The sequence below is a fragment of the Rhinatrema bivittatum genome, chromosome 3 (genome assembly GCF_901001135.1).
Source record: "Rhinatrema bivittatum chromosome 3, aRhiBiv1.1, whole genome shotgun sequence".
NCBI classification, from domain to species: Eukaryota; Metazoa; Chordata; class Amphibia; order Gymnophiona; family Rhinatrematidae; genus Rhinatrema; species Rhinatrema bivittatum.
Window position 1 is genome coordinate 241,923,619 of NC_042617.1, and position 27,327 is coordinate 241,950,945.

The 27,327-nt window shown below is 42.5% G+C and overlaps 1 protein-coding gene across 3 annotated transcripts in view; it reads right to left on the minus strand.

The window, feature by feature from the left end:
- MAP4K3 (mitogen-activated protein kinase kinase kinase kinase 3) overlaps positions 1-27,327 on the minus strand; it is a 1,052,401-nt gene that overhangs the window by 694,214 nt on the left and 330,860 nt on the right. For all 3 annotated transcript variants that reach the window (XM_029594354.1, XM_029594353.1, XM_029594355.1), the window contains exon 6: positions 9,164-9,211. In XM_029594354.1, coding sequence (XP_029450214.1) covers positions 9,164-9,211 — 48 coding nt within the window. The remainder of the gene's footprint in view (positions 1-9,163; positions 9,212-27,327) is intronic.

Here is a 27,327-nt window from a genome sequence, read left to right on the forward strand (position 1 = left end):
TAAATAGTGCAGGCGATACATAAATGCCAGCTGTAAATGTGCTGTTTCATAAATTGTTTTTCTTTTTTGTTTTTTCTCCCTTGTAATTGTCTTGCATTTCAGAAGTAATATTTAATATTCCTGGAGATAAGGTTGCTATTTAATTTAAATTTTAAGTTACAAATTACATATTATGCAATTATGTATAGTTCTAAGGAGTATCGTCCTTGAAATTATTTCTATTTTCTTTTTTTCCTATGTTTGTAATTGCAGATGTGTGAGAGTTTTTTCAATTCAACCAAGATTGAATGCAATGATTAACCTAATTGTAAATTGAAAAAATTTTAAATAAAGAATTAAAAAAAAAAAAAAAGAAGAAACTGTGGGTTGCGGAGCTGATGTAGATAAGAAATCCTGGGTGCTGAACCTATCTGTTGGGGATGTGGAGAACTTGTGTGCTCTGAGTAGGGTGTCAATTGCCGCCTCAGAGTATCCGCTCTTTCTCAGGCGAGCCCTCTCAATGGCCAGACCCTAAGAGAGAATTGAGCTGGATCCTCATGGAGAATCGGCCCTTGTCTGAGAGGGTCTCTGTGTGGAGGTAGTGGCAGGGGGGTCCATGTCAGTAGTCTTCGCATGCCTGCGTACCACGGTCTTCTTGGCCAGACCGGGGCCACAAGAAGTACTGGTCCCCTGTGTAGTTCTATCTTGTGAATGATTGCGCCTAATAGGGGCCACGGCGGGAAGGCGTATAACAAAGCCTCCTGAAGCCAGGTCTGTACCAGGGTATTGATCCCCTGGGACTGAGGTTCCCGCCTGCGGCTGAAGTAACTGGGCACTTGGGCATTGGACCGGTTTGCCAGAAAGTCCATGGTTGGTGTTCCCCAACGGTTCTCTATCAGTTGGAACGCTATGGTCGACAGCTTCCATTCTCCTGGGTCTACACTTTCTCTGCTGAGGTAATCCGCCGTGATGTCTTTCCCGGCGATGTGGACTGCCGAGATCTCCTGGAGGTTCCCTTCCGCCCACAGATGCCATGGGCACGACATTAGGGGGTCTATTTCCAGAGACACCTATTTCCAGAGACACCTGTTGGCTTCTGGTTCCTCCCTGATGGTTGATGTAGGCCACTGTTGTGGCGTTGTCCGACATTATTCTGACCGCTTTGTCCCAGAGTCTGTGACCGAACCGCAGGCAGGCTAGTCTGACTGCCTGGGCTTCTAAGCGATTGATGTTCCATCCCGACTCTTCTGCGTTCCACTGCCCTTGTGCCGTTAGCTCTTCGCAGTGTGCTCCCCATCCTCGAAGGCTGGCGTCCGTGGTGAGCAAGATCCAGGTCGGTGAGGATAGCCTTGTTCCCTGGCTCAAGTGGCCGTCTTGTAGGCACCATCATAGTTGGGTCCGAACTCTGCCCAGGAGCTGTAGACCAACGGTGTAGTTCTGGGGACAGTGGATTCCATCGTGATAGAAGTGAGCGTTGTAGGGGTCTCATGTGAGCTCGGGCCCATGGCACTACTTTCAGTGTGGATTGCCATGAGACCAAGGACTTGTAGGTAATCCCATGCTGTGGGGTGAGGTTCGCTCAGCAGGGTCTGCAACTCCTTCATCAGTTTTGATCTCCTTGTCGGTGTCAGGATGACCCTGTCTTCTTTGGTGTTGAATCGGACTCTTAAGTATTCTAGAGACTGTGAGGGCTGCAGACAGCTCTTGTTTTTGTTGATCACCCATCCGATGCTCTCTAGTAGAGATTTGACTCTGTTGGTTGCCTGGTGACTTTCTCTGGGGATTTTGCCCTGATCAGCCAATCATCTAGGTAAGGGTACTGTTAGATTTCTGGTCTGGTACAACTAAAGGAAAGGAAACAGATAAGTAAATTTCACCCTCCTTGTCATCCATGCCAGACCAGGCCACAGAAATGGGCCTTACCAAAGTTCCACTCAGACTAGGCAGAAGGAAGCTATAATAGCTCACAGGATTCCTGCATCTGAGGCATAACCTCTTCTGGCCTCCACATCTACACTGAGGTACTTACACAGCAAGGATGATATGGAGGCAAGGGTGCTGCTCTGCCATTATTTTTGAAAAGACAGATTCTGACTTCACCTACAAGAATGTCTGTGCCCTCGTCGAGCAGGGTCATTGGCCCTCTGAGAATTGCAAATTCTTGCTGGAGAGGGCCAACATGCTCCTCTCCTCAATTACTCCTGAAATTGATGTCTTAGAAACTATTATGCCTTACAGAACACATTAACCTTTTAGGTACCAACGTTCCACAAGTGGAACATTTTTTCATATACTTTTAATTACTTGCAAATTTTTTATACCATATTTATACCATATTTGGGTCTAGTTAACTAAGATATGTAAAAAGGGGCATTAGGAAATAATTCCTTCAATGAGCAAGATCTAAAAGGTTAATAGACCAATGACCTATCTGAGAAGAAACTGGTTACCTGCAAATATTTCAAATATGACCTACAACGGACTTGAAGTGGCCATCCTTATCCTCCACTTTCGTTCCCAAAAAACACTATTCAATTCAGGAAACCTTGTTCTACAGACCTTCTCATCAATCAGTTCACTAATGAATTATCACATCTCGATCTCTCCAACGCATCTACAGCCACCACCTCATGGTGCAACATCACCAAAAAGATCGCAGACATTACCTGCCCTTCCATCACAAAAGTAGTACAACCTTCGCCAGACAACAGGAAACCCTGGTTCACCCCAGAACTGAAGCTGCTTAAACAAGAGCTAAGAAATAAAGAACACACTTGGAGGAGAAACCCATCCCCCACAACATTAGCTATTTATAAAACCTCCCTCAATGCTTATAGAATCACCATACTGAGAACAAAGAGAGATTTTTTCTCAAAAAAATACATCATTTCATATTTGATTCAAAAGCACTTTTCTCCTACGTTTCAGCTCTCACTAAACCATCACCTCCTACCATTCCTGATGATCAAGTACTCAACAAAGCATCAGAACTAGCAGAATACTTTAAGGATAAAATTGACAAACTGACTATCTCTCTCATCATCTTTTTCATATCCCCCTTTCCCTCACATTACCTCACCTCAACTAAATACAACGCTGGAAACTTTCGATACCACTTCAGCACTTGAGATAGAAAACATACTTAAAAAAATGAAACCGTCATCTCATCCCTTAGACACAATTCCTACTAACCTTCTCATCGCAATAAGAAACTCCATATCAAAACCAATTGCAGACATCATTAACTGCTCTCTCTCCCAGGGTCTAGTTCCTGACCAACTTAAATTAGCCACTCTCAAACCTCTACTTAAAAAACCTAACCTTCCAACCACAGATCCAGCTAACTTCCGCCCAATAGCTAATCTGCCATTGATCGCCAAAATTATGGAAAAGATAGTCAATAAACAACTATCTGAATATTTGGAAGAAAACAACATTCTTTTATCTTCCCAGTATGGCTTTCGGAAATCGTTAAGCACTGAATCTCTCCTTATCTCTCTTACCGATTCTATTCTATCTAATATGGACAAAAAACAACCACATCTTTTGATACTACTAGATCTCTCTGCAGCCTTTGACACTGTCAACCATTCATCTCTATTAAAATGTCTGGCAGATATAGGCATTAAAGGAACAGTCTTCAGCTGGTTCAAATCCTTCCTAGCAAATAGACAATTCAAAGTAAAGATTAACAACAAAGAATCACAACCGATCCCTTCCAACCGGGGGTCCCTCAGGGTTCCTCCCTTTCCCCTACCCTCTTCAACATTTACCTCTTACCTCTATGTCATCTACTTACTAAACTAAACCTAACTCACTATCTCTACGCGGATGACATCCAGATACTCATCCCAATCTCAGAATCCTTACAAAAAACCTTGGCTCACTGGAACAATTGTTTGCAACAGATCAATCATCTTCTCTCCAGCCTTTGCCTCATTCTTAACAACAACAAAACTGAGATCCTAATCATCAATCAAGACATCAACATCAAACTTCTAAACCCAGCTGACCTACTCAACTCATCCACTCCCATATTAAATCACTCACCACATGTTCGAGATCTAGGTATCATGCTAGACAATCAGCTCAATTTTAAAAAATTCATAAGCACAACCACCAAAGACTGTTTTTATAAGTTACAAGTCTTAAAAAAATTGAAGCCTCTTCTTTATTTCAACGATTTTCGGATGGTCCTACAAGCCATTATTCTATCAAAAGTCGACTATTGCAATTCGCTTCTCTTTGGCCTTCCATATTCATCCATCAAACCCCTCCAAATGCTACAGAACTCTGCAGCCAGAATCCTTACCAATACGAATAAAAGAGATCACATCACCCCCATTCTCAAGCTCCTCCACTGGCTGCCTATAAAGCAAAGGATCCTATATAAAGTACTCACCGTAATTCATAAATCCATTCACAATATCTCTCCTCTTCAATTATGTAACCAACTACGCCCTCACTCCTCCTCTAGACCCATCAGAGGAGCATATAAAGGCACACTCTATGTACCTTCAACAAAATCCTCGCATCATAAACGTGCCATATCTACAGCAGGCCCCATTCAATGGAATGCGCTCCCACCAGACATTCGGCTTGAGTTCTGCCACTCTTCATTCAAAAAAAAAACTTAAAACCTGGCTCTTTAGCCAAGCTTTTCCAGGACCATGATCATCATTTTTTCCCCTCCAACCAGCAAGAACATATCTTCTTCACAAACCCCCATTTTCCATACCACTACCTACTTCGGTATCTAATCTCTTGCTGCAGGACACTTGAGACTTTCTCACTTATACGTTATAATTTTTATGCTCAATAAGACCTGTCAACTTAATTGTTTAAGTCTTTTTTTTTTTTTTTTTTTTTTTTCTCCTTTATCTTTTGGTCATCAATGTTACAACGTTATTGTTAAATTTTGAACTTATGTACACTGTTCCAAGTTTCATAACCTTGTTCTATGTAATGCCTTTTGGCAATTTTCATGTTCTGTTTCAATGTAAACCGATGTGATCTTTATTTCATATAGGAACACCGGTATATAAAAATCTAAAAATAAATAAATAAATAAATAAATCCTTATCCTGCCTACAGTGCCCGATAAGTAAGAAAAGACCGATTCCAACAGAAATGAAACACGGCCCTCCAAAAAAGAAGCATATTGGGCACACATACACTTTCCTTTTAAATTACCAAGTCCAGGAAACATCCAGACTTCTGGCAGAAACGTGCCTAAAAAACTGGATGGTGGTCATGATTCCATGAGGATATCCAAACCCCCAGCTCCTGCTTTTCTTTTTCATTCAAAGAACTTGTCTTGAGCTTCACCAAGTTGATCTGAAATCCACTCACAAACACACCCCACCTGACCCCTAGTAGGGCAAAGACTACTTCTGCCAGTCCTTATACTTTGGGTCTCATTCATCTGTAGCAGAGGTTCTCAACCTACTCCTCAGGACACATCCAGTCAGTCAGGTTTTCAGGATATCTGCAATGAAAATGCATGAGATAGATTTGCAAAAATGGAGGCAGTGAATGCAAATCTATCTCATGCATATTCATGTTGGATATACTGAAAATCTAACCAGTAGGGTGTGTCCCCAGTATTGAGTTGAGAAGCACTGGTTTGTATAAAGATGATGTTGGCTATGTGAGCTCCTATTAGGTTTTACAGGAGAACTCTGTCCTACACCAAATCTGACTCACTTACTAGGATACCTGAGAACTACTAGATTCCCTCAGTTTGTTCATATTAGTTAATGGCATTACATTGACTGCTACCGCCTAGGCTGCCTTCTTCAGAGCTGGAAGCCAGGATATCTGAAATGCTAGATGGCTGGCTCTGGCCATTGGGCTAGACCTGGATCCATTGGTTCTTCACTATGATTCTTGTCCCCGCTTCAGTTGCCCCAGGATCATAACTCCCCTCTCAAACTATAAGTCTCACAATATGAAGGAACTATGGGAAAAAAAGATAATTACTCTCTCCACAACATGGAGATCCAAAACACTTTTCTTTCATTCATCAATTGTCGTCTTAAAAAAATGAGGGCAACTCCCCCCAACCAGTGATCCAACATTCTATCCTTCTCTTCTCTGGGAATGGAATATAAATCCCTTATAGTCTTGGCCACCTTAAGGCTAGAATCAGGTGTCCCACACTGAGGAAACTGCATCTCCAACAATCAGATGTAGTAGGAAGCACTTGGTGGGGAAGGAGAGGAACCCCATGAGCACCCAGGAATATGGGATCCCTCTGTAGATGGTCTCCCATCCTCTGAGAGCTGAAGGATGTCATGCCCCAGAATTAAGGGACTCCACCTCCTATCTCCTGGTCAGCTTCCAACTTGAGGCATTATTCCCTCCTCTGAGGAGGCACAGCTATCCTCCCTCTTGTCACACTGATCACCTTAGGACTGTCCCAGCTACAGGAGCACTTTAGCACACCTAACATTATCAAGGCCAATTTGAGGTTCTTACCTGTAGGAATCTAAAATTGCTGCCCAAGCAAAACCACACTAGGATTTTTTTTTTTTTTTTTAAACAGGCTGCAATAATTTTCAACACCAGAACTTAATTTGGTTATAAAATCCCCTCTATGAAGCTTTATTTGTGAAAAAGAGAAGAGTTCTACTGATTGTTCTCTCTATCACTCCACTAGCAGAGACAATAGGAGAAAGGAACTCCATGCTTGGATGTCACCTACTAAAACAATTCCATAGCAAACTGGAGCTGTGCAGACTCTGCCGTAGCAGAGGGTAAATATGTAATCCCCCCTACGAAACGTCTCCATTCCACTACTGGAGGAAAGAAAGAGGTAAAGAGTCTGGCATGCTTAACTATTTATATAATTATCTTATTTTCTGGCTCAAAGTTGCAGTAAATTGGCTGCTAATCTTGCCACAATGGGCACTCTGACCAGGCCCTGTTCCCATGTGCACCTTAGCACTGCCTTCCTGCATAGGAGTCGGGGCCTGAACTGGAGAACCCACTCACTTTTGATTTTGACAGGGTGTCATAACCTTCTGTGGCTCGCACCCTCCTGCCTGGCACCTGCTTGCTTGCAAGCCAGGCAAAATGTACTATTACTTAATGCCACTGCCTGTCTTATCTCTGGGAGGAAAAGACGCAACATTACTCCCGTTCCTATGGACCTTCACTGGCTTCCCATTCGGAACAAATCAAATTAAAATTGCTATGACTACTTTTAAACTGATTTCTTCAGACATGTCACCATGGGCAATGCACTTTTACATATGTACTGCCCCACACACCAGCTACACTCTTCTCAGAAGGGCCTTCTGGACGTGCCTTCAGTGCACCAAGCAAGATTATGCTGAACCAAGGATTGTGCCTTGTCTGTGGCAACTCCAAATTTATGGAACACACTGCCAGAGGCCTTACGATTAGATGATAGCCTAAAAACCTTCAAATCTTTGCTGAAAACATGGCTATTCAAACAAGCTTATATTTGATCTAAGTAGTTACTAACTGCATTATTAACTGAATTATTGGCTGTAACTGAGCTTGTCTCATTTATATGTTTTATGTGTTGCGTTCGTGCTAATCATTTTATGATTGTATTACCTATACATCGCCTAGTTTCTTGTTTTAGGCAGTTTATAAAATACAATAAAGATAAAGATACTAGCTGAAATGCTGAGCCACCATGTCTTACCTATGGTACCTCACCTCCCCTTCCCACTATGGAGAAACCGGAAGCTAGCAAAGGGAAGAATAATGGAGGGTGATCACCTCCGACACCCTGACACAATCCAAATCCAGCACAGCATCACAGGAAATGGGAAGCAGTCCAGTGATGAGGCTGTGCGGCAAGCCTTCCCCCCTGTCCTTCTCTTTCTAGGCTCCTATTGTACCAGGGGAATCAGCCCAAAAACTGTTGCCATAGGAGCTCACTCTACCAGAGAAATTAGCTCAAATACCATTACCCTAGGAGCCCTGTCTGGAGCTCCTGCTGCCAGACCCAAGGGAAAAAATTCACTGGGGACCACTCAGTGCTTGACCCATGGGTGCGGGACCTCAGACTGAGTCAGTTTCCAAGGGAGAATAAGTCCAATAGAACCACTGCCTGGAGCACTTCCAGAACTTGGCCTATGCTCCACCAGGAATCTGGGCCTAGCGCCTTTCTAGGAGTTGCCAACCCTAGCTCACCACCACATGTCTAACATCTGCTGGAGCAGAGAAATACTGAATTCCTGAAGGCAGCATAAATCTTTATAGGGGTAGTTGTCAGCTATGAGCTTTATTTTCTCTATTTCTGGCAGGAGGACATAGCCCTTGTCTGAACTGGTCTGGCATTAATGATAAAGAACAGTTATTTCCAGCAACCTGCATGAGGACTTCAAAAGAAAGGGGAAGGGCCTAGGAAGGTGATGACAAAAGACTTCTGACACTAACAGAAGATAAACAGATGTGTGAGGTAACCAAGCATGGAAAGAAACTGGATACAGTAGCACATGCACGGCAGGAGGGGGGGGGGGGGGGGGGGGGGTGAGCTGTATGTCAACACATGGGAGACAAGTGAGGCTGTGGCACAAGCAAGTATGGGTGAGAAAAATTGCACAGGCATAAGTGGAGGTTGAGAGGGAGGCTACATGATAGCTATTGAGTGGTTTTATATATTGTTTGATTGTATACAGCAAATTGTCACATTATTTTGGATCACACAACTGGTTGCCACTTGCAATGTTTCCTCAATTTCAGTTTTGATGACAGAGATAATGGGATAAGACCAGAATTTTGAAGAGGCAGACAAGCAATTCTGTGTGTCTTGTAGTTCAAATATAAAAATAACACACAATACAAATTGGTTATGGGAAGCAATTACTGGCATCAAATGATACTGAACCAAGTGAAAGAACAATGCTATTTTATAACAGAAGAGATTGAACTATGTTAAACACTATTGGAGAATATTTATTAGCTGGAAGAATGTATGTATAAAACTGTTAAAAATAACTGAATTGGCAGCTTCACACTCTAGATTGCAAGCAAAGCAGCATAGTGACATCTAGAACCCTGATAAATTAGCAATGGCTTATCTTCCCCATTCTAGTTTTCTGTTCCACATTTCTTGTTTATACATGCACTTTTGTATGTATGTTTATATGAAATACTTTAACAAACAGAATTATGTAAAAAAAAAAAAAAGTTTAAGACTTACTTTTATGTCTCTGTGCATTTTTCCCTTATTGTGAAGATAGTATAAACCCTGAGGATAAAAACAAGAGACTAAATTTAACAATCCCATAGCCTTTTTCAATAATATTTTCCAGAGAGATAGGGTAGTAAAAACCTACTTAACAGGACCCTTAGGAATTTAGAAAAAAACATTATGTATCATCTTGTTGTTTTCATTTTTTTTAATCTTATTTGCGAAGTAATATTCTAACACACTGTTTACAATTTACGTAGATGTAACATTCTTAAATGTGAATATATTTTTTTTTATTTTACAGAGTAACATACATGCATAATAAATTATATTAAGCTTTCCAATATATACCTTATTTTTCGCTCCATAAGATGGACTTTTTTCCCCCAAAAGTGTGTTGGGGGGGGGGGGGAAGAGAAAGAATGTCTGTGCGTCTTATGGAGCGCATATTAAAAAAAATCCCAAAACTAACTACAACCCCCCACCCTCCCCAAGACTTGCCAAAAGTCCCTGGTGGTCCAGCAGGGGTCCGGGAACGATCTCCTGCACTCGGGCCGTCGGCTGCCAGTATTCAAAATGGCGCAGATAGCCTTTGCCCTTACTATGTCATAGGGGATACCGGTGCCATTGGTCGGCCCCTGTCACATGGTAGGAGCAATGGACAGCAGGCGCCATCTTGTGTCCATAAGATGCACCTAGGAGATAGAGAGAGATAGAGAGAGAGAGAGAGAGAGAGAGCGATATAGAGAGAGAGAGCGATATAGAGAGAGAGCGATATAGAGAGAGAGAGAGAGCGATATAGAGAGAGAGCGATATAGAGAGAGAGAGAGAGCGATATAGAGAGAGAGAGCGATATAGAGAGAGAGAGCGATAGAGAGAGAGAGAGCGATAGAGAGCGAGAGAGATAGAGAGCGAGCGAGCGAGATAGAGAGCGAGAGAGAGCGAGCGAGAGAGAGAGAGCGAGAGAGAGCGAGAGAGAGCAAGCGAGCGAGAGAGCGAGAGAGAGAGATAGAGAGATAGATATATCTCCTAGGTGTCATTTTTATATATGACAACCTCAGGTTTTCACCTTCTCTAGTCCTATTTTATAACTAAGGAACCTGAACTAAAAATGGAAAACTGTACACTTGTAAATACCATGAGAAGGCATTTTTAAACAATGAATAATATGGCTTCCAAACAGACTTCCTCAGAAAATTGGGCAGGCTTTCTATTTAAAAATTTCACAAGACTGCTTCAGATATTTATACAGTATTCTTTTTCTATATCATGTTAGCATAGAGCTCTCTACTAATAAACAGAACAGTACTTATGTGATTTCCTGATATCCACAGATGTAGCAGTAGCTGAGAAGTTCAAGATGTAAAAAAAACAAAAAATACCTACTAAATACCTACTAAAACTCAGAAATGGAACAAAAAAGAAATAGTTTAGATTATATTAAAATCTGTCTTTGGTATTTGTTATATAATTATATATATATTTATTAAATAAGATTTGTGTTTTTCAGGTAGTAAGACAAAGTTACTTATCTGTAGCACGTAATCTCAGAGGACAGCAGCATATAAGTCCATACAAATGGCTAATGTCAGACAGCTACTGCCGGTATTGCTGACTTCACAATTTCTACAACTTTCAGAGCTCTATGGAGCATACACAGGTTCATCCTGCATTGTGGGTGTCATTCAGGGGACCCAAAACATTTTTCATTTAACTTAAATAAAAAGCCAATTCCAAGGGGAAACAAAGGTTCTGAGACAGATTACATCCCACTTTCCTTGAAGAATACCAGCTACAAATAATTAACTTTAGTTTTCTCTGAGGACAAGCAGAATGGAAGAGTCCACACAGGTGGGGAATATAAGAACATGCCATACTGGGTCAGACCAAGGGTCCATCAAGCCCAGCATCCTGTTTCCAACAGTGGCCAATCCAGGCTATAAGAACCTGGTAAGTTCCCAAAAACTAAGGGGGTCATTTTCGTAGCGTATCGTACGCGAAAAGGGACTTTTCTATAGTTTCCCAGAGTCCCCTGGAAGTCTTTTTATAAATCAGTATCACATTGGCTACCCTCCAGTCTTCAGGTATTGTGGCTGTTTTAAATGACTGGTTAGAGATTACTAGTTACAAGTTTGCAATTTCATAATTGAGTTCTTGTAGGACACTGGGTAGATGCCATCCAGTCCTTGTGAATTGTTTCTCTTAAGTTTGTCAATTTATCTTTATTCACATTCATATTTATTAATTGCCTAAAATAAAGCACTAGGCGATGTACAGCGGCAGGAAGAAATTTTTAAAATAAGAACGGAAACAAGAGCGGCAGGAAGAGATTTTAAAATAAGAACGGAACTTCGACGCTGCACTCCGTGAGTACAAGCCACGCCCCCGATGGGCTCCAGCCAGCTTCCGATTGGCCTGGTGCCTATTTAAATTCAACGAGGCTCGCGCCTGAAGGAGCACAACCTAAGGGGCTTGCCCCTTAGTGCGCCCCTTTGTGAGCCTATTTGTGAAGATTCCTAAGTAATTCCTCCCATCGCTATTCAGCCTTACCAGAGTGGCTCACACTACCCAATACCAACACTCCTGCACTCCTCCCGCCTATGCCTAGTTCTGGCCAACGCTCATCCTTCTAAGCTCAAGCACTCATCCAGCGTTCATCCTTCCACTCCCAGCAAGCATCCAGCAAGCATCCAGCGTTCATCCTTCCACTCCCAGCAAGCTTCCAGCGTTCATCCTTCCACTCCCAGCAAGCCTCCAGCGTTCATCCTTCCACTCCCAGCAAGCCTCCAGCGTCCATCCTTCCACTCCCAGCAAGCCTCCAGCGTCCATCCTTCCACTCCCAGCAAGCCTCCAGCATCCATCCTTCCACTCCCAGCAAGCCTCCAGCGTCCATCCTTCCACTCCCAGCAAGCTTCCAGCGTCCATCCTTCCACTCCCAGCAAGCACCCAGTGCTGAACTAGGGGAAGAAATGCTAACTCACTATATACCGGTCAGACATCAACATCTCCACAACAGCATTTATCCAGCGCTAGAATTACCAACAAGAAGGCACAGATCTCTCATACCAATTATGATCACACCACTTACCCAGCTCTTAGGGCTCACCCTACTCTCGGTAACCCTATTCAATGCACAATCCCTGACTAAAAAGACGCACATCCTCAATGACTATCTACTGGACTCTGACCCAGACATCTGTGCCATCACAGAAACCTGGTTAAAAAACTCAGACATTGCGTTAATTAACCAATTACCTATACACAAGTATGATATATTATCAACCCACAGACACAAAAAACGAGGGGGCGGTTTACTACTAGCTACCAAAAAAGAACTTAGACTTACACCGCATACAATAAGGTCCGAGTCCAACCTGGAACTGGGCCTAGTCAAATCACAACAACTCCGACTACTACTAGTCTATGCCCCTCCGGGATTACTTGAAGCTGACGCCTCTCCCCTCATTGAATCCATAGTGAAGCACATAGATTCAGACCTCCCTACCATGATCATGGGAGATTTCAATTTACACACTGACGCCTCTCCCCGCTCCTCCAATTGCGAAACTCTCCTCAATTCCCTCAATGCTATGGGATTCACGCAGATAGTCAACAACCCGACACACAAAGCAGGACATACGCTGGACCTTATCTTTATTAACTCAAAGTTCACCTGCTCTGTGGCACCCTCTTGTACCCCAGTCCCATGGTCAGATCACTTTCTGATAACCACCAAGGTCTCCACAATACAACAAACTCACAGCCCACAGTACCCGTCTACCATTCATTTCAGGAAATCATGTGCATCCGAGATCCTCAGCGACCATCTTACGAAAGAACTCTCAAACCTGGATCTATCTAACCCCGATTCAGCCGTTCTCTCATGGAACAACATTACGGAAGCAGTTGCAAACAATTTATGCCCCGTAGTCTCCAAAACAATAAACCCAGAAAAAAAAGGAAATCAACCCTGGTTCTCTACTGAGCTCAAACGGTTGAAACAAGTCCTACGTCACAAAGAAAATAAATGGCGCAAAGCTCCAAACTCCTCTACGCTATCGACATACAAAGGAACTTTACATCACTCCAGGACCGCAATTCTAAAATCAAAAAGAGAATACTATGCAAACAAAATCCACGATTTCCAATATGATGCCAAGGCGCTTTTCTCTTATGTGTCTCAAATCACAAAGTCTTCTCCATCGATGATACCCGACGAGCAGGCACAATCCAAGGCCAACGAGCTTGCTTCTTTCTTTCAGCAGAAGATTGTAAATACCCTGGCACTCTTACCAACCAATACTACCTCCAGCTCTACATTCATCAACACTCACACTGGAATCAAGCTCAACAATTTCAAAGTAACATCCTCCGGTGAGATCGAATCCCTCTTCAAGAGACAGAAACCATCTAGCCATCCAACTGACAACATCCCTTCCAAACTGCTGCTTCTGATTCCAAACAAGATCTCTGGACCTATAGCGAACATTATAAACTGCTTGTTAACCCAAGGGAGGTACCCAGACAGCTTAAAAACCGTGTCTCTTAAACCCCTCCTCAAGAAACACAACTTAGACCCCAAAGAACTTGCCAACTTCTGCCCCATCTCAAATCTCCCTTTTTTAGCCAAACTAACAGAGAAATTGGTTAATACTCAGCTTTCAGAATATCTAGAAGAACACAATATCCTATACCCATCCCAATACGGATTTCGCAAATCTCGCAGTACAGAAACGCTTCTCATATCATTAACAGACCATATAATTATGGGATTAGACGAAGGCTACTCCTCTCTTCTAGTACTCCTAGACATCTCGGCGGCATTCGATACCGTCAACCACTCCATCCTCCTGACTCGCCTAGCAGACAGAGGTATAACCGGATCAGCCCTCAGTTGGTTCACATCATTCCTTAGTAATAGAAGCTTCAAAGTTAAAATTAACAATAAAGAATCCTCAAGGATCCTCTTTATCACCCACTCTCTTCAAAGTCTACCTCCTCCCCCTCTGCCAGCTCCTAACTGACCTTAACCTAACACATTATCTATGTGCTGATGACGTGCAGATTCTGATTCCGATAACAGAATCCATCGCAAAATCACTCACGCACTGGAACAACTGCCTAAAATCGATCACCAGCCTTCTCAACAGTCTTAATCTGGTTCTTAACTCATCTAAGACCGATCTCCTCCTCATCTCCTCCAATCAAGACAACCAACCCCCACAGACCATCCTCAACATTCAGCTCACGCACACCCATGTAAGAGATCTTGGGGTTCTACTCAACAACCGCCTAAACCTAAAGAAAATGATCAACACCACAACCAAAGATTGTTTCTATAGACTCCAGGTTCTAAAAAGACTCAAACCTCTACTATTCTTCCAAGACTTCAGGACAGTTCTGCAAGCCTTACTATTTGCTAAAATAGACTACTGCAGCGCTCTCCTCCTGGGTCTCCCCAGCTCATCCACCAAACCCCTACAGTTGATACAGAATGCCGCGGCAAGAATTCTGACTAACACCAACCGTGGAGAACACATATCACCCAACCTCCATAACTTACACTGGCTCCCGGTGAAATACAGAATCCTCCACAAATCACTCACTTTAATTCACAAATCCATCTACAATCATCTGCATCTGGACCTCAAATTCCCTCTCAATCTCCATATTACCAACAGACCGACCAGAGAACTATATAAAGGAACCCTACAGGCCCCACCTACAAAAGCTACACGCCTCACCTCGACCAAAGATCGATCCTTTTCAACAGCAGGCCCAGCTATCTGGAACAACATCCCATACGACCTTAGACTGGAACCCTGCCTATTAACATTTAGGAAAAAACTCAAGACCTGGCTTTTCCGCCAGGCCTTCTCAAATCCCTCAGACACACATTAGATGACCAAATACCCTTTTTGAACAATGGATCTCCATACTAACTTCAAGTTCTGAATAAGAGCCTACCCTGACTAACTGTTGTTAATATCCTAATCACTACGTTCCTTAGACCTTTCTTTCTAGCAGTCTTTGCTTCCAAGTTTACTACCCTTGTTGAATGTAACTTTGTTCTTCCTGTTTTTACCTACGGTTCTTGTTACAGTTCCCCCTTTCGATGTAAACCGATCTGATATGGTCCTCAACCATGAAGGTCGGTATAAAAAAGTGTTAAATAAAATAAATAAATAAATAAAATATAAATTATACATGCCACAAACATATAAAACAAAATCATGACAGTCAAAAGACGCCAACAGGAAATGCTTGAAATAAAGTCCAGAAAACTAATAAAATAAAATGCCTGTTTAAATAACCAAGTTTTCAATAAAGTCTTGAACATTTTTAGACTGTCAGCCAGATGCAAAGCTTCTGAAAAGAAGTTCGACGGAAGGGTCACAATAGAAAAAGCATAGTCTCTGGTGCTGCATAGTCTAGCGTGCAGTGGAAAAGGTATGTCCAAAAGGCTCCTTTGAGTCCTAGGAGCACAGTTGTTGTGTAGGTCAGTACATGTGTAACAAGGTGTTACATCATGAGGTGACAGGAAGAAATTTGAAAGCAATGACTGCAACTTTGTGCTCAATAAATTCATTAACTGGAAGCCAGTGTAAGTCTATAAACACAGGGGTAATGTGATCACTTCTTTTACTGCTGGAGATAAGTCGGGCAGCAACACTGAGCAATAACTGAAGTGGTTTTAATATTACAGCAGGTAAACCAACAAGAATGGAGTTACAATAGTCAATGACTGGTAAGATGGACCCTTGGACCACACAGAATATGAAGCTTATAGAAGCCGGATTTTAATATACTTTATGTGAGGACGAAATGAGAGTACCAATTATGAATATGCATGAGAGAAAATTTGCATGTTTTGGAGGCATGCATGCAAATTTTGTCTCATGCATATTCATTGTGGGTATCCTGAAAACCCAACTGGCTGGTGGGCCCCCAGGACAGGGTTGAGGACCACTGATCTAAGTGACTCAACTGATGCTCTCTCCCAGGCTTTTTATTTCAAATATACTTGAAAAAGTTTTTATTGGTTTTTACCTCCTATAGAAGATTCTTCTCAAACTCTCCCTTGTCCTCTCCTACTGTTTTTTTCCATCTAACCTGCCAATATTTATGATCTTGCCTACCTATTTGCTTGATTTGTGTTTGCTTTCCATTTTTAGACTATGCCCTTTGGGCTTTAACTGCCTCTTTCATCTCACCATTAAATCCTAATGGCAATCATTTGGTCTTCCTCCAGTCTTTAATGCATGGAATATGTTTTCTTCTGGGCTACGAAGATATTTTTAAACAATGTCCATGCCTCATGCAATATTATAACCTTTGCAACCACTCCTTTTAGTTTTTCCTAATTTACTTATTCTGTCATAGTCTCCCTCTTAAAATTATATGCTACTGCAGTAGTTTTACTTAATGTCCTCCCTCCAGTGATTATGTCAAATTTGATTGCATTTTGAATGTTATTGCTTAGTGGCCCTACCACAGTGACCCTTTGCACCATGACATATGTTCCACTGAAAAGTGGATCTAAAATAGCTCTTGTTAGTTCTACAAATTGCTCCATAAAGCAATAATTTATGGCATCTAAAAATGTTATCATTCTAGCATGACCCAATGAGACGCTGGCCCAAGCAATACTGGGATAATTGAAATATTCCATCATTTTGTTGCCAAATTTATTTGCCTTTCTAATTTCAGTCTGTTTCTTCATCTTAGCCAGATGGATGGTAGTATATACCCACTACTCTAATCGTACCAGTCACACATGGCATTGTTATTCCTAATTCACAATGCACTTTTTTTTACTGTAGGATTTTTATCATGCTTCACTTTGTGCAATCTTTTGCATATAGTGCTATCCCTCCACTAATTCAATATGCCTTGTCAGGTCATTATAATTTATACCCCAGTATGAGAGTATCTCATTGGTTATTCTCTTTTCATAATAACTCCTGCACCCAGCCCTCCATTGGACCCTCTCCTCCTCCTCCACCTCGTGGCTGTTGACCCCTCCCCCAGCTGGAAGACTGCCCTGCTTCTAACGACTCCGCTTTTAAATCTCTGTGCTGGATGCTAAGACCCATATTGATGACATCACTTTTGAGCGACACAAAAAAGAGTCATCTATAAAAATCTAACCTGGTCAAGCGTCACGCGCCTAGCGTCACGCGCCGAAGGAGCGCGACAAAGGGGCCTGCCCCTTTGAGCACCCCTTCGAGCAGCCCCTGAGAGCCCCTGAATCCTCGTCCACTAACTGAAGCCGGCTGAACACCTGCTAAAATCCACCAAGATTTCCAAACATATCAGAACCAGGTCCGTCTACACATTCAAGGTCAGCCATCTAACGCTCAAACGCTCTCCCTCCCAAACAACAATTCAGGACGACATATACAGAGGCAAACAGCAGTACCGGTGAAACACACGGACAACTCTGCAGGACTCCAGCAGCCTCTGAACAACGCTAAACAAAGACAATCAAACCTCACAAACGACTACACACTCCAACAACCACCCAGGAACCCAGCACTCACCCAGCATCCACGCCAGGACTCCAGCATCCACCCAGCAGCCACGCCAGGACTCCAGCATCCACCCAGCAGCCACGCCAGGACTCCAGCATCCACCCAGCAGCCACGCCAGGACTCCAGCATCCACTCAACAACTCCACTCAAACAAACACAGCATCTTCTATAACACCCACAATTAAAATGGACCTAGCCTCTAAAATGCATCCAACATTTGCAATCCCAATCACACCTCACTATTTCTCACAGAAAAGAAATCCAACCAGACAAGCAAACCTTCGCAACCTTAAAACACTCACACCAATCCTAATAGCTCCGATAACCCAACTACTAGGCCTCTCCCTATTCACCCTATCGCTATTCAATGCGCAATCTATAACCAAAAAATCACTAATCCTCAACGACTACCTCACTGACGATAAACCAGATATTTGCGCAATAACTGAAACATGGTTGAAACCCTCAGATACTGCAATATTAAACCAACTACCGACGCTAACCTACGACATCTTCTCCCTGCCTAGACTGAAAAAGAGGGGAGGAGGAATCCTACTTGCAACTAAAAAAGACCTCAAATTCTCACAACATCCGATCCACTCCGATACCAAACTTGAAATTGGATTCTTCACATCACACCAACTTCAAATACTTCTCATCTATGCCCCCCCAGGACTCTTAGAAGCAGACGTCTCACCCATCATCGAAATAACCACAACCTTCCTAAACCTGGACGCCCCAGCAATAATACTAGGAGATTTCAATCTCCACATGGATAACTCAGCTCTCTCAACTAGCTGCCAAACTCTCCTTCTAGCATTCTCAGCGATGGGCTTTACCCAAATAGTCAATAACCCGACACATAAAGCAGGACATACGTTGGACCTGATCTTTATCAACAAAGGCATAAAATCGTCTTCCCCACCAAAAAATACGAAGATACCCTGGTCGGATCACTCCCTGATTTCTACCTCATTCGCATTGGAAAAATCTACTGCTCCTCATCCACCTACTCCCTCCTTTAATTACAGGAAACCTTGTCACCCCGACGACCTCACCAATCAGCTGACCAAACACCTTCCCACTATTGTTCTCACCGATCCCAATACGGCCTTACGATCATGGAACTCCATCACAGAATCCATAGCCAATAAGCTCTGCCCTCTAACAACAAAAAAATCCCACCCAGACGCCTCCAAAAAACAACCATGGTTCACCGACGATCTTAGAAGGCTAAAACAAAAATTAAGACAAATGGAATCCAACTGGCGAAAAAGTCCTACTGCTAGCACACTCTCAGCCTACAAACGCTCGCTACAACAATACAAGGCCAGCACCTCCAAATCAAAAAGAGACTTTTTTGCCTCCAAAATCCACAACTTAGTCTTTGATGCAAAAGCTCTATTCTCCTATGTTTCCTCCCTAACCCAAGTACCTTCACCAGAATGCCCTAGTAACCAAGCTCAAGCTAAAGCAGATGAACTCGCCATCTTCTTTCAAAACAAAATCACAAATCTTCTTACTCAACTTCCCTCCAATATCATCCCTCTAACTCCAGCCCTAATGCCTCACATCAAAAACATTCATCTTGAAATGTTTGAACCCACTTCATCTTCCGAAATCCAAACCATCCTTAAAAGAATGAAACCATCTTCGCACCCAGCGGACCATATTCCCTCAAAACTTCTCCTCTCAATACCAGACACCATATCCAAAACATTAGCAGACATCATCAACTGCTCGCTATCCCAAGGTTCCTTCCCAGAAGACCTCAAACAAGCCTCACTCAAACCTCTTTTAAAAAAACCCAACCTGGACCTAAAAGACCCCAACAACTACCGTCCAATAGCTAATCTCCCTATCATAGCTAAGATTATGGAAAGGCTTGTGAACGCCCAACTATCGGACTTCATCGAAGACAACAAAATTCTATCCGCCTCACAGCATGGATTCCGCAAAAATAGGGGCACAGAATCCCTACTTACCTCCCTAACAGACCTACTCATCTTAGGTACAGACAAAGGTCAATCCTTTCTATTGATCCTTTTGGACCTCTCAGCAGCTTTCGATACCGTAAATCACGCTATCCTCATCAAACTGCTAGCTGCGATAGGAATCTCTGGTTTAGCGCTCTCCTGGTTCAAATCGTTCCTAACCAACAGAGGCTACAAGGTAAAAATCCAGAATAAAGAATCATCACGCCACGACTCGACCATCGGAGTCCCACAAGGTTCCTCTTTATCCCCTACACTCTTTAATATTTACCTCCTACCACTATGTCAACTCCTCATCAACCTCAAGTTAATACACTTTCTCTATGCAGATGACATCCAGATCCTGATCCCCATCAAAGAATCATACTCAAAAACCCTTGAATACTGGGAATCCTGTCACCTAGAAATCAAAAACCTCCTCAACAGCCTCAATCTGGTACTAAACTCCGCCAAAACTGAAGTATTACTCATAACTCCTGATAACAATCTCACAACCTCTCTGCCAAACAACCTACAAACCACTCATGTAAGAGATCTAGGTGTGCTAATCGACAATAAACTAAACTTCAAAGCCCACATCAATAAAACCACCAAAGACTGTTTCTATAAACTGCAAGTTTTAAAAAGGATAAGACCACTCTTCCATGCCAAAGACTTCAGAACCATCCTCCAAGCCCTCATTTTCTCAAAATTGGACTACTGCTGCTCCACTTTACTTGGCCTCCCCTCCTCATACACAAAACCGCTCCAAATGGTCCAAAACGCAGCAGCCCGTCTACTGACAAACACTAAGAAAAGAGACCATATCTCCCCAGTGCTACAAGACCTCCACTGGTTACCAATTCATTTCAGAGTCATTTATAAATCCATCACCTTGATATACAAAATCATTCACCAACATACCACAATCGATCTACAAATTCCTCCCCGCTTCCACAAATCCACAAGACCGACCAGGGAAGCCTACAGAGGATGCCTCATTGTTCCACCCACGAAAACCACTAATCACAGCACCTTAAGAGACCGAGCCCTTTCCACCGCAGGCCCACAGTTATGGAACTCCATCCCTCCAGAACTCAGAAACGAACCATGTCTCCTAACCTTTAGGAAAAGACTCAAGACATGGCTTTTCAGGCAAGCCTTCTCGAACTCTACCTAATATGCACCATAAACAAACTCTCTACTCAGAGACTGTACATATGAGACACCATATTTATATTGAACTTTTGTACATAATTATTCTCCTCTATCTCTTTCTATTTCTTACATTCCCAGTTCATTAGCCCTTGTTAATTGTAACTGCTTCTCTTCATCACGTTATTTATGTTTTTTGGTTGTATTATCCGCACCCCTGTTTTCTGTAAACCGACATGATGTGAACGAGTTCATGAATGCCGGTATAAAAAAACCTTAAATAAATAAATTAAATAAATAAATAAATAAACTCTGAAATGCCCATGTCCATACCCTCATATAATTCCATACATTCTAACACTCAAATCTTACTATTCAAACTTCTGACATTTGTATACAGACATTCCAAAGTATGTTTTTAATCTGTATTTTCATTAACATTGGCAGCTCATATGACCCCCCCCCCTCCCACCCCCACCCCCACCCAATACACCTCCAAGCCGATAATACATACCCCATGAACACATAGATATATACAATGAATACCAGGAGAAAACTGAAGTGAGAAAAACAGGCCACAGCTTTATTAATGACATAGAATGCTCAGCCCCAGTTTCCAAGTCACCCATGATTAACTGTAAATGAACCCGGGTCACAAAACTACTGTCCACCTCGGCAAAACAAGATAGCCTCCGCCTACAGACTGACCCCTCCCCCCATCATGTATCCAAGAAAGGGGGCTTCACCATACAGGCTAGTTATGCTTAACTGGAACTGCCAGAACCACCCCGGAGGTCGTTAGTTGCCCAACCCCTTGGCACCCCCACCCAAGGTGCCTGCCGGCTCAGGTACCCCCACCACAGGCATGAGACAGTGCGTCACTTGTCTCAGGTACCCCCACCCCACAAACACACACACACTAACTGCAGCCTGAAAACACCTGCTGCCCCTAAACTGCTTCCAATGCTTCCTGCAGGGCATTATTAAAGAGATCCTGCTTGATGTCAGATAAATGTACCATGTTAGATCTGTAAAAACCCTCACATAGCACATCTGCCCACTCGTGTCTAACTTGGTTATTCCCTCCACCCAGCTTCTGTATCCACACCCCCACTTGCCTAATCAGTTTCTTCCAACCCCTGCCCCATAACTTCTGGACCCACCATTTAATGCATAGTATTGTCGAACTACACCAAGCATGCTGGACAAGCCAAGGCCACCATCCTGGCTGTGTTGTCCTTATTCATGGCAATTAACTGTCTGCACGAAAACTCCCTAGGTCATTGCCTCCAAGGGGTACTTTGATAACATTGAGTCTAACCAGCACTTCCAACTTGTGACTTAATGTGGGTAACGACTGTCCCCAACTCATGCCATGCCTTCCCATCCACAAAACATGGACGCTGTAAGAAGCAAAACCCAAATGTATACAGCAAGGCCTCTCCCATGACCTCCTAGCCACCCAATGGATAATGGAGTGTCCCATAATTCGGACCATCCTTCGGTCTTGAGGCCGACCTGCAACAGAATGTTAATGATTAATAGCTGCATTGCACAGTTTAGGTCTGTCATACAAATTGACAGCTAAAGATTTCCATCACCCTATTCTTTGAATGGTGCCTGTATTGAGACTTGCCTGCGCCACGCTGATGGCCACTCCGATTCTAAATGAATGTGTGCCGTATTCGTTGCACCAGACCCCTTCAAAGAACTGCCAAAAATTGAAACCTGGTTAACAGCACACCATCAGCACCAGCAAATGCACCACCCCCACACATAGGCCTAACAACTAAATACTCATTCAAGTTACATAGAGGGCATAACACTTTCAATTCAACCTGCCACAGACATATGATCAAATTTGATTTAATGACTGGAAGAGGAACAGTGTGCAAATCCAAGGCTCTCGTGCTAAACTTTCAAAAGGGAAACTTTGATATAATGAGAAAAATTGTTAGGAAAAAACTGAAAGGAACAGCTACAAAAGTAAAAAATGTCCAAGAGGCATGGTCATTGTTAAAAAATACCATTCTAGAAGCACAGTACAGATATATTCCACACATTAAGAAAGGTCGAAAGGCGGCAAAACGATTACCGGCATGGTTAAAAGGAAAGGTGAAAAAAGCTATTTTAGCCAAAAGATCTTCAGTCAAAAATTGGAAGAAGGATCCAACAGAAGAAAATAGGATAAAGCATAAAAGTTGGCAAGTTAAATGTAAGACATTGATAAGACAGGCTAACAGAGAATTTGAAAAGAAGTTGGCTGTAGAGGCAAAAACTCACAGTAAAAAATTTTTTAAATATATCCGAAGCAGAAAGCCTGTGAGGGAGTCAGTTGGACTGTTAGATAATTGAGGGGTTAAAGGGGCACTTAGAGAAGATAAGGCCATCGCAGAAAGATTAAATGATTTCTTTGCTTCGGTGTTTACTGAAGAGGATGTTCGGGAGGTACCCGTAATGGAGAAGGTTTTCATGGGTAATGATTCAGACGGACTGAATCAAATCACAGTGAACATAGAAGATGCAGTAGGCCTGATTGACAAACTGAAGAGTAGTAAATCACCTGGACCGGATGGTATCCACCCCAGAGTTCTGAAGAAACTAAAAATTGAAATTTCAGACCTATTATAGTAAAAATTTGTAACCTACCATTAAAATCATCCATTGTACCTGAAGACTGGAGGATAGCAAATGTAACCCCAATATTTAAAAAGGGCTTCAGGGGCGATCCGGGAAACTAAAGACCGATTAGCCTGACTTCAGTGCCAGGAAAAATAGTGGAAAGTATTCTAAATATCAAAATCACAGAACATATAGAAAGACATGGTTTAATGAAACAAAGTCAGCATGGCTTTACCCAGGGCAAGTCTTGCCTCACAAATCTGCTTCACTTTTTTGAAGGAGTTAATAAACATGTGGATAAAGGTGAACCAGTAGATGTAGTATACTTGGATTTTCAGAAGGCGTTTGACAAAGTTCCTCATGAGAGGCTTCTAGGAAAAGTAAAAAGTCATGGGATAGGCGGCGATGTCCTTTCGAGGATTGCAAACTGGCTAAAAGACAGGAAACAGAGTAGGATTAAATGGACAATTTTCTCAGTGGAAGGGAGTGGACAGTGGAGTGCCTCAGGGATCTGTATTGGGACCCTTACTTTTCAATATATTTATAATTTATCTGGAAAGAAATACGAGTGAGATAATCAAATTTGCAGATGACACAAAATTGTTCAGAGTAGTTAAATCACAAGCAGATTGTGATAAATTGCAGGAAGACCTTGTGAGACTGGAAAATTGGGCATCCAAATGGCAGATGAAATTTAATGTGGATAAGTGCAAGGTGATGCATATAGGGAAAAATAACCCATGCTATAATAACATAATGTTGGGTTCCATATTAGGTGCTACAGCCCAAGAAAGATCTAAGCATCATAGTGGATAACACATTGAAATCGTCTGTTCAGTGTGCTGCGGCAGTCAAAAAAGCAAACAGAATGTTGGGAATTATTAGAAAGGGAATGGTGAATAAAATGGAAAATGTCATAATGCCTCTGTATCGCTCCATGGTGAGACCGCACCTTGAATACTGTGTACAATTCTGGTCGCCGCATCTCAAAAAAGATATAATTGCGATGGAGAAGGTACAGAGAAGGGCTACCAAAATGATAAGGGGAATGGAACTGCTCCTCTGAGTAAAGACTAAAGAGGTTAGGACTTTTCAGCTTGCAGAAGAGACGGCTGAGGGGGGATATGATAGAAGTGTTTAAAATCATGAGAGGTCAAGAACGGGTAGATGTGAATTGGTTATTACTCTTTCGAATAGTAGAAAGACTAGGGGGCACTCCATGAAGTTAGCATGGGGCACATTTAAAATTAATCAGAGAAAGTTCTTTTTTACTCAACGCACAATTAAACTCTGGAATTTGTTGCCAGAGGAGGTGGTTAGTGCAGTTAGTCTAGCTGTGTTTATAAAAGGAATGGATAAGTTCTTGGAGGAGAAGTCCATTACCTGCTATTAAGTTCACTTAGAGAATAGCCACTGCTATTACTAGCAATGGTAACATGGAATAGACTTAGTTTTTGGGTCCTTGCCAGGTTCTTATGGCCTGGATTGGCCACTGGTGGAAACAGGATGCTGGGCTTGATGGACCCTTGGTCTGACCCAGTATGGCATTTTCTTATGTTCTTATTATCTTACCTCGGCCCCCTATCCTCCCTCGTCGGTTTTGGACCTATGTACCACATTGTGAGCTATCTGGCCCTCTACCTGTATGATCTTCATGAGGATACTATTGAAGCCTGCATTCATTTTGGATGCGGCCACCAACTCACTCACCCTTTAGCTCCTTTCGGAGCCTCAGGGCTCCGAAAGCAGCTAAAGAAAAGGCTGCTCAGAACAAACCAGTTACAAAATTTGTCTCACAGACATCCGGCAATATATGCCATAGTCGAACTAGCAATTCATGGGTATTTGAGCGTATTGTATCATTGTCTCCATATTCCTACAGCCTGATTGTCACACCAAACACTACTTTCTTATCCTGAAGCCTCAGACCCATATATGACTAAGCTGATTAAAATAGGGAATAATTCCACGAAGGTAATATTCCTTGTCAAACCATCCTCCATCTAGCCAATGGGCCAAGGTATGGAACATCAGGATCCCTAACAATATGCTCCAAATCCCTAACTTCCAGAGGCGTCTGTATGAATGTTAAGGTCCCAACTCGACACTGGGGGTTCCTGCCAAATGGAAACACCGTTAAATTCTTTCAGGAAGGTAAATCACATCGCCACATCATCCTTCATGGGCCTAGAAATTGACGCGGACACAAAACCCCCAAAGTATGACCAGCTAATTGCCTCAGGAATGCCCTCCCCATGGGAATTACCCTGCATACAAAGTTCAGACTGCCAATTATAGACTGCAGGGCAACTGGTATGATCTGGTATGAGGTTCGCGCGGTCGGCGCTCCGCTGCCGCCACTGCTAAGAACGCGAGGAAGAGAGGCCTGCACGTACGGCGACCACACCAGTTGGGACGCTCCCACCTCCTTCTCAAAAGCACCGCAGAGCATATCCAAAGTTGAATATCATTGAAAGAAAGTCCTAAGAATTGGCTGCGGGAAGGAACCGAAGGCCAAATTAATAAAGAATTTACTGAGGAGAGAAACGGAAATACTCATCACGCTGCATCCAGCACTCGTCATCCGATTCAATACAGCAACATAGCATCTAAAACTTTATCTAGCTCTCCTCTTCCAGACCTCATTCAACCTCAATCAACATCCAGCACTCCTCTACCTGACTTCAGTCATCCTCAATCAACATCCAGCACTCCTCTACCTGACATCAGTCATCCTCAATCATCATCCAGCATTCAACACCGATCTCACGCAACATCTAACACAAGCACTCGTAAGATGGAGAAACCACCTAACCTTCAACTCCACAACTGTCACAAGCACCTAATTAACATCCCACTTATGAAAAACAACAAGAACTTACTCTGCCTCACCTTTCTTCTCATTAATGCACAATCATTAACCAAAAAATTCATGCTAATATCTGACATACTACAAAAAAAAAACCCTGACTTCATCGCCATAACAGAATCCTGGTTCAAAAACACCGATCAAGTCATTTTGAACCAACTTGACAACAATGCCTATGACACTTTCTCAATCCCTCGCAATTACCGAAGAGGAGGCGGCCTTCTACTTATAAAAAAAACATTTCTCAATGAAAATGATCCCACATAACCTCCCAAAACAATTCGAAGTTACACTCTTCGACTCACCAAATCTACAAATTTGCCTTGTCTATTGCCCACCCAAGCTTCTCGATAGTAACATCTCTCCACTGCTCGAGTTCCTTATTACCTACGTTAATTTGAAAAAACCTACAATCATTCTTGGTGACTTCAACCTTCATATAGATGTCATCCCAAGATCTCTAAATTGCCAAACCCTCATTGACATGCTTTCAAGCTTAAACTGCTTCCTTCAAGTACATGACCCCACTCAGAAAGCAGGTCATACATTAGACCTAATCTTCACTAATAACTACTTCTCCAATACCACAATTCTCCATAGTCCAGTTCCATGGTCTGACCACCATCTTCTACTTTGCAAGACTCAAATAAATTTCAACAATCCAACCTACACTAAGGATACACAAAATTTCTTCAAATATCGACCACCATTTCAATCTGATCTTCTCCTACAAGAACTGGGTCACCAGCTTTCTAATCTCGACCTTTCTAACATAAATAACGCCATCCAATCCTGGTTTCATATTACTGAAGAAACTGCTAACAACATTAACCCAGAAAAAATCAAACGTCTAAGGAACAAAAAAGAACACCAAAACCCCTGGTATAACACCACTCTTAAAAATATGAAAATGGCTCTCAGGAAAATCAAAAAAGAGTGGCAAAAAAACAAACAGCCATTATTACAGCAGAAATACCGCACTCATCTAGCTGCCTACAAAAAAACCATCCAGAACACAAA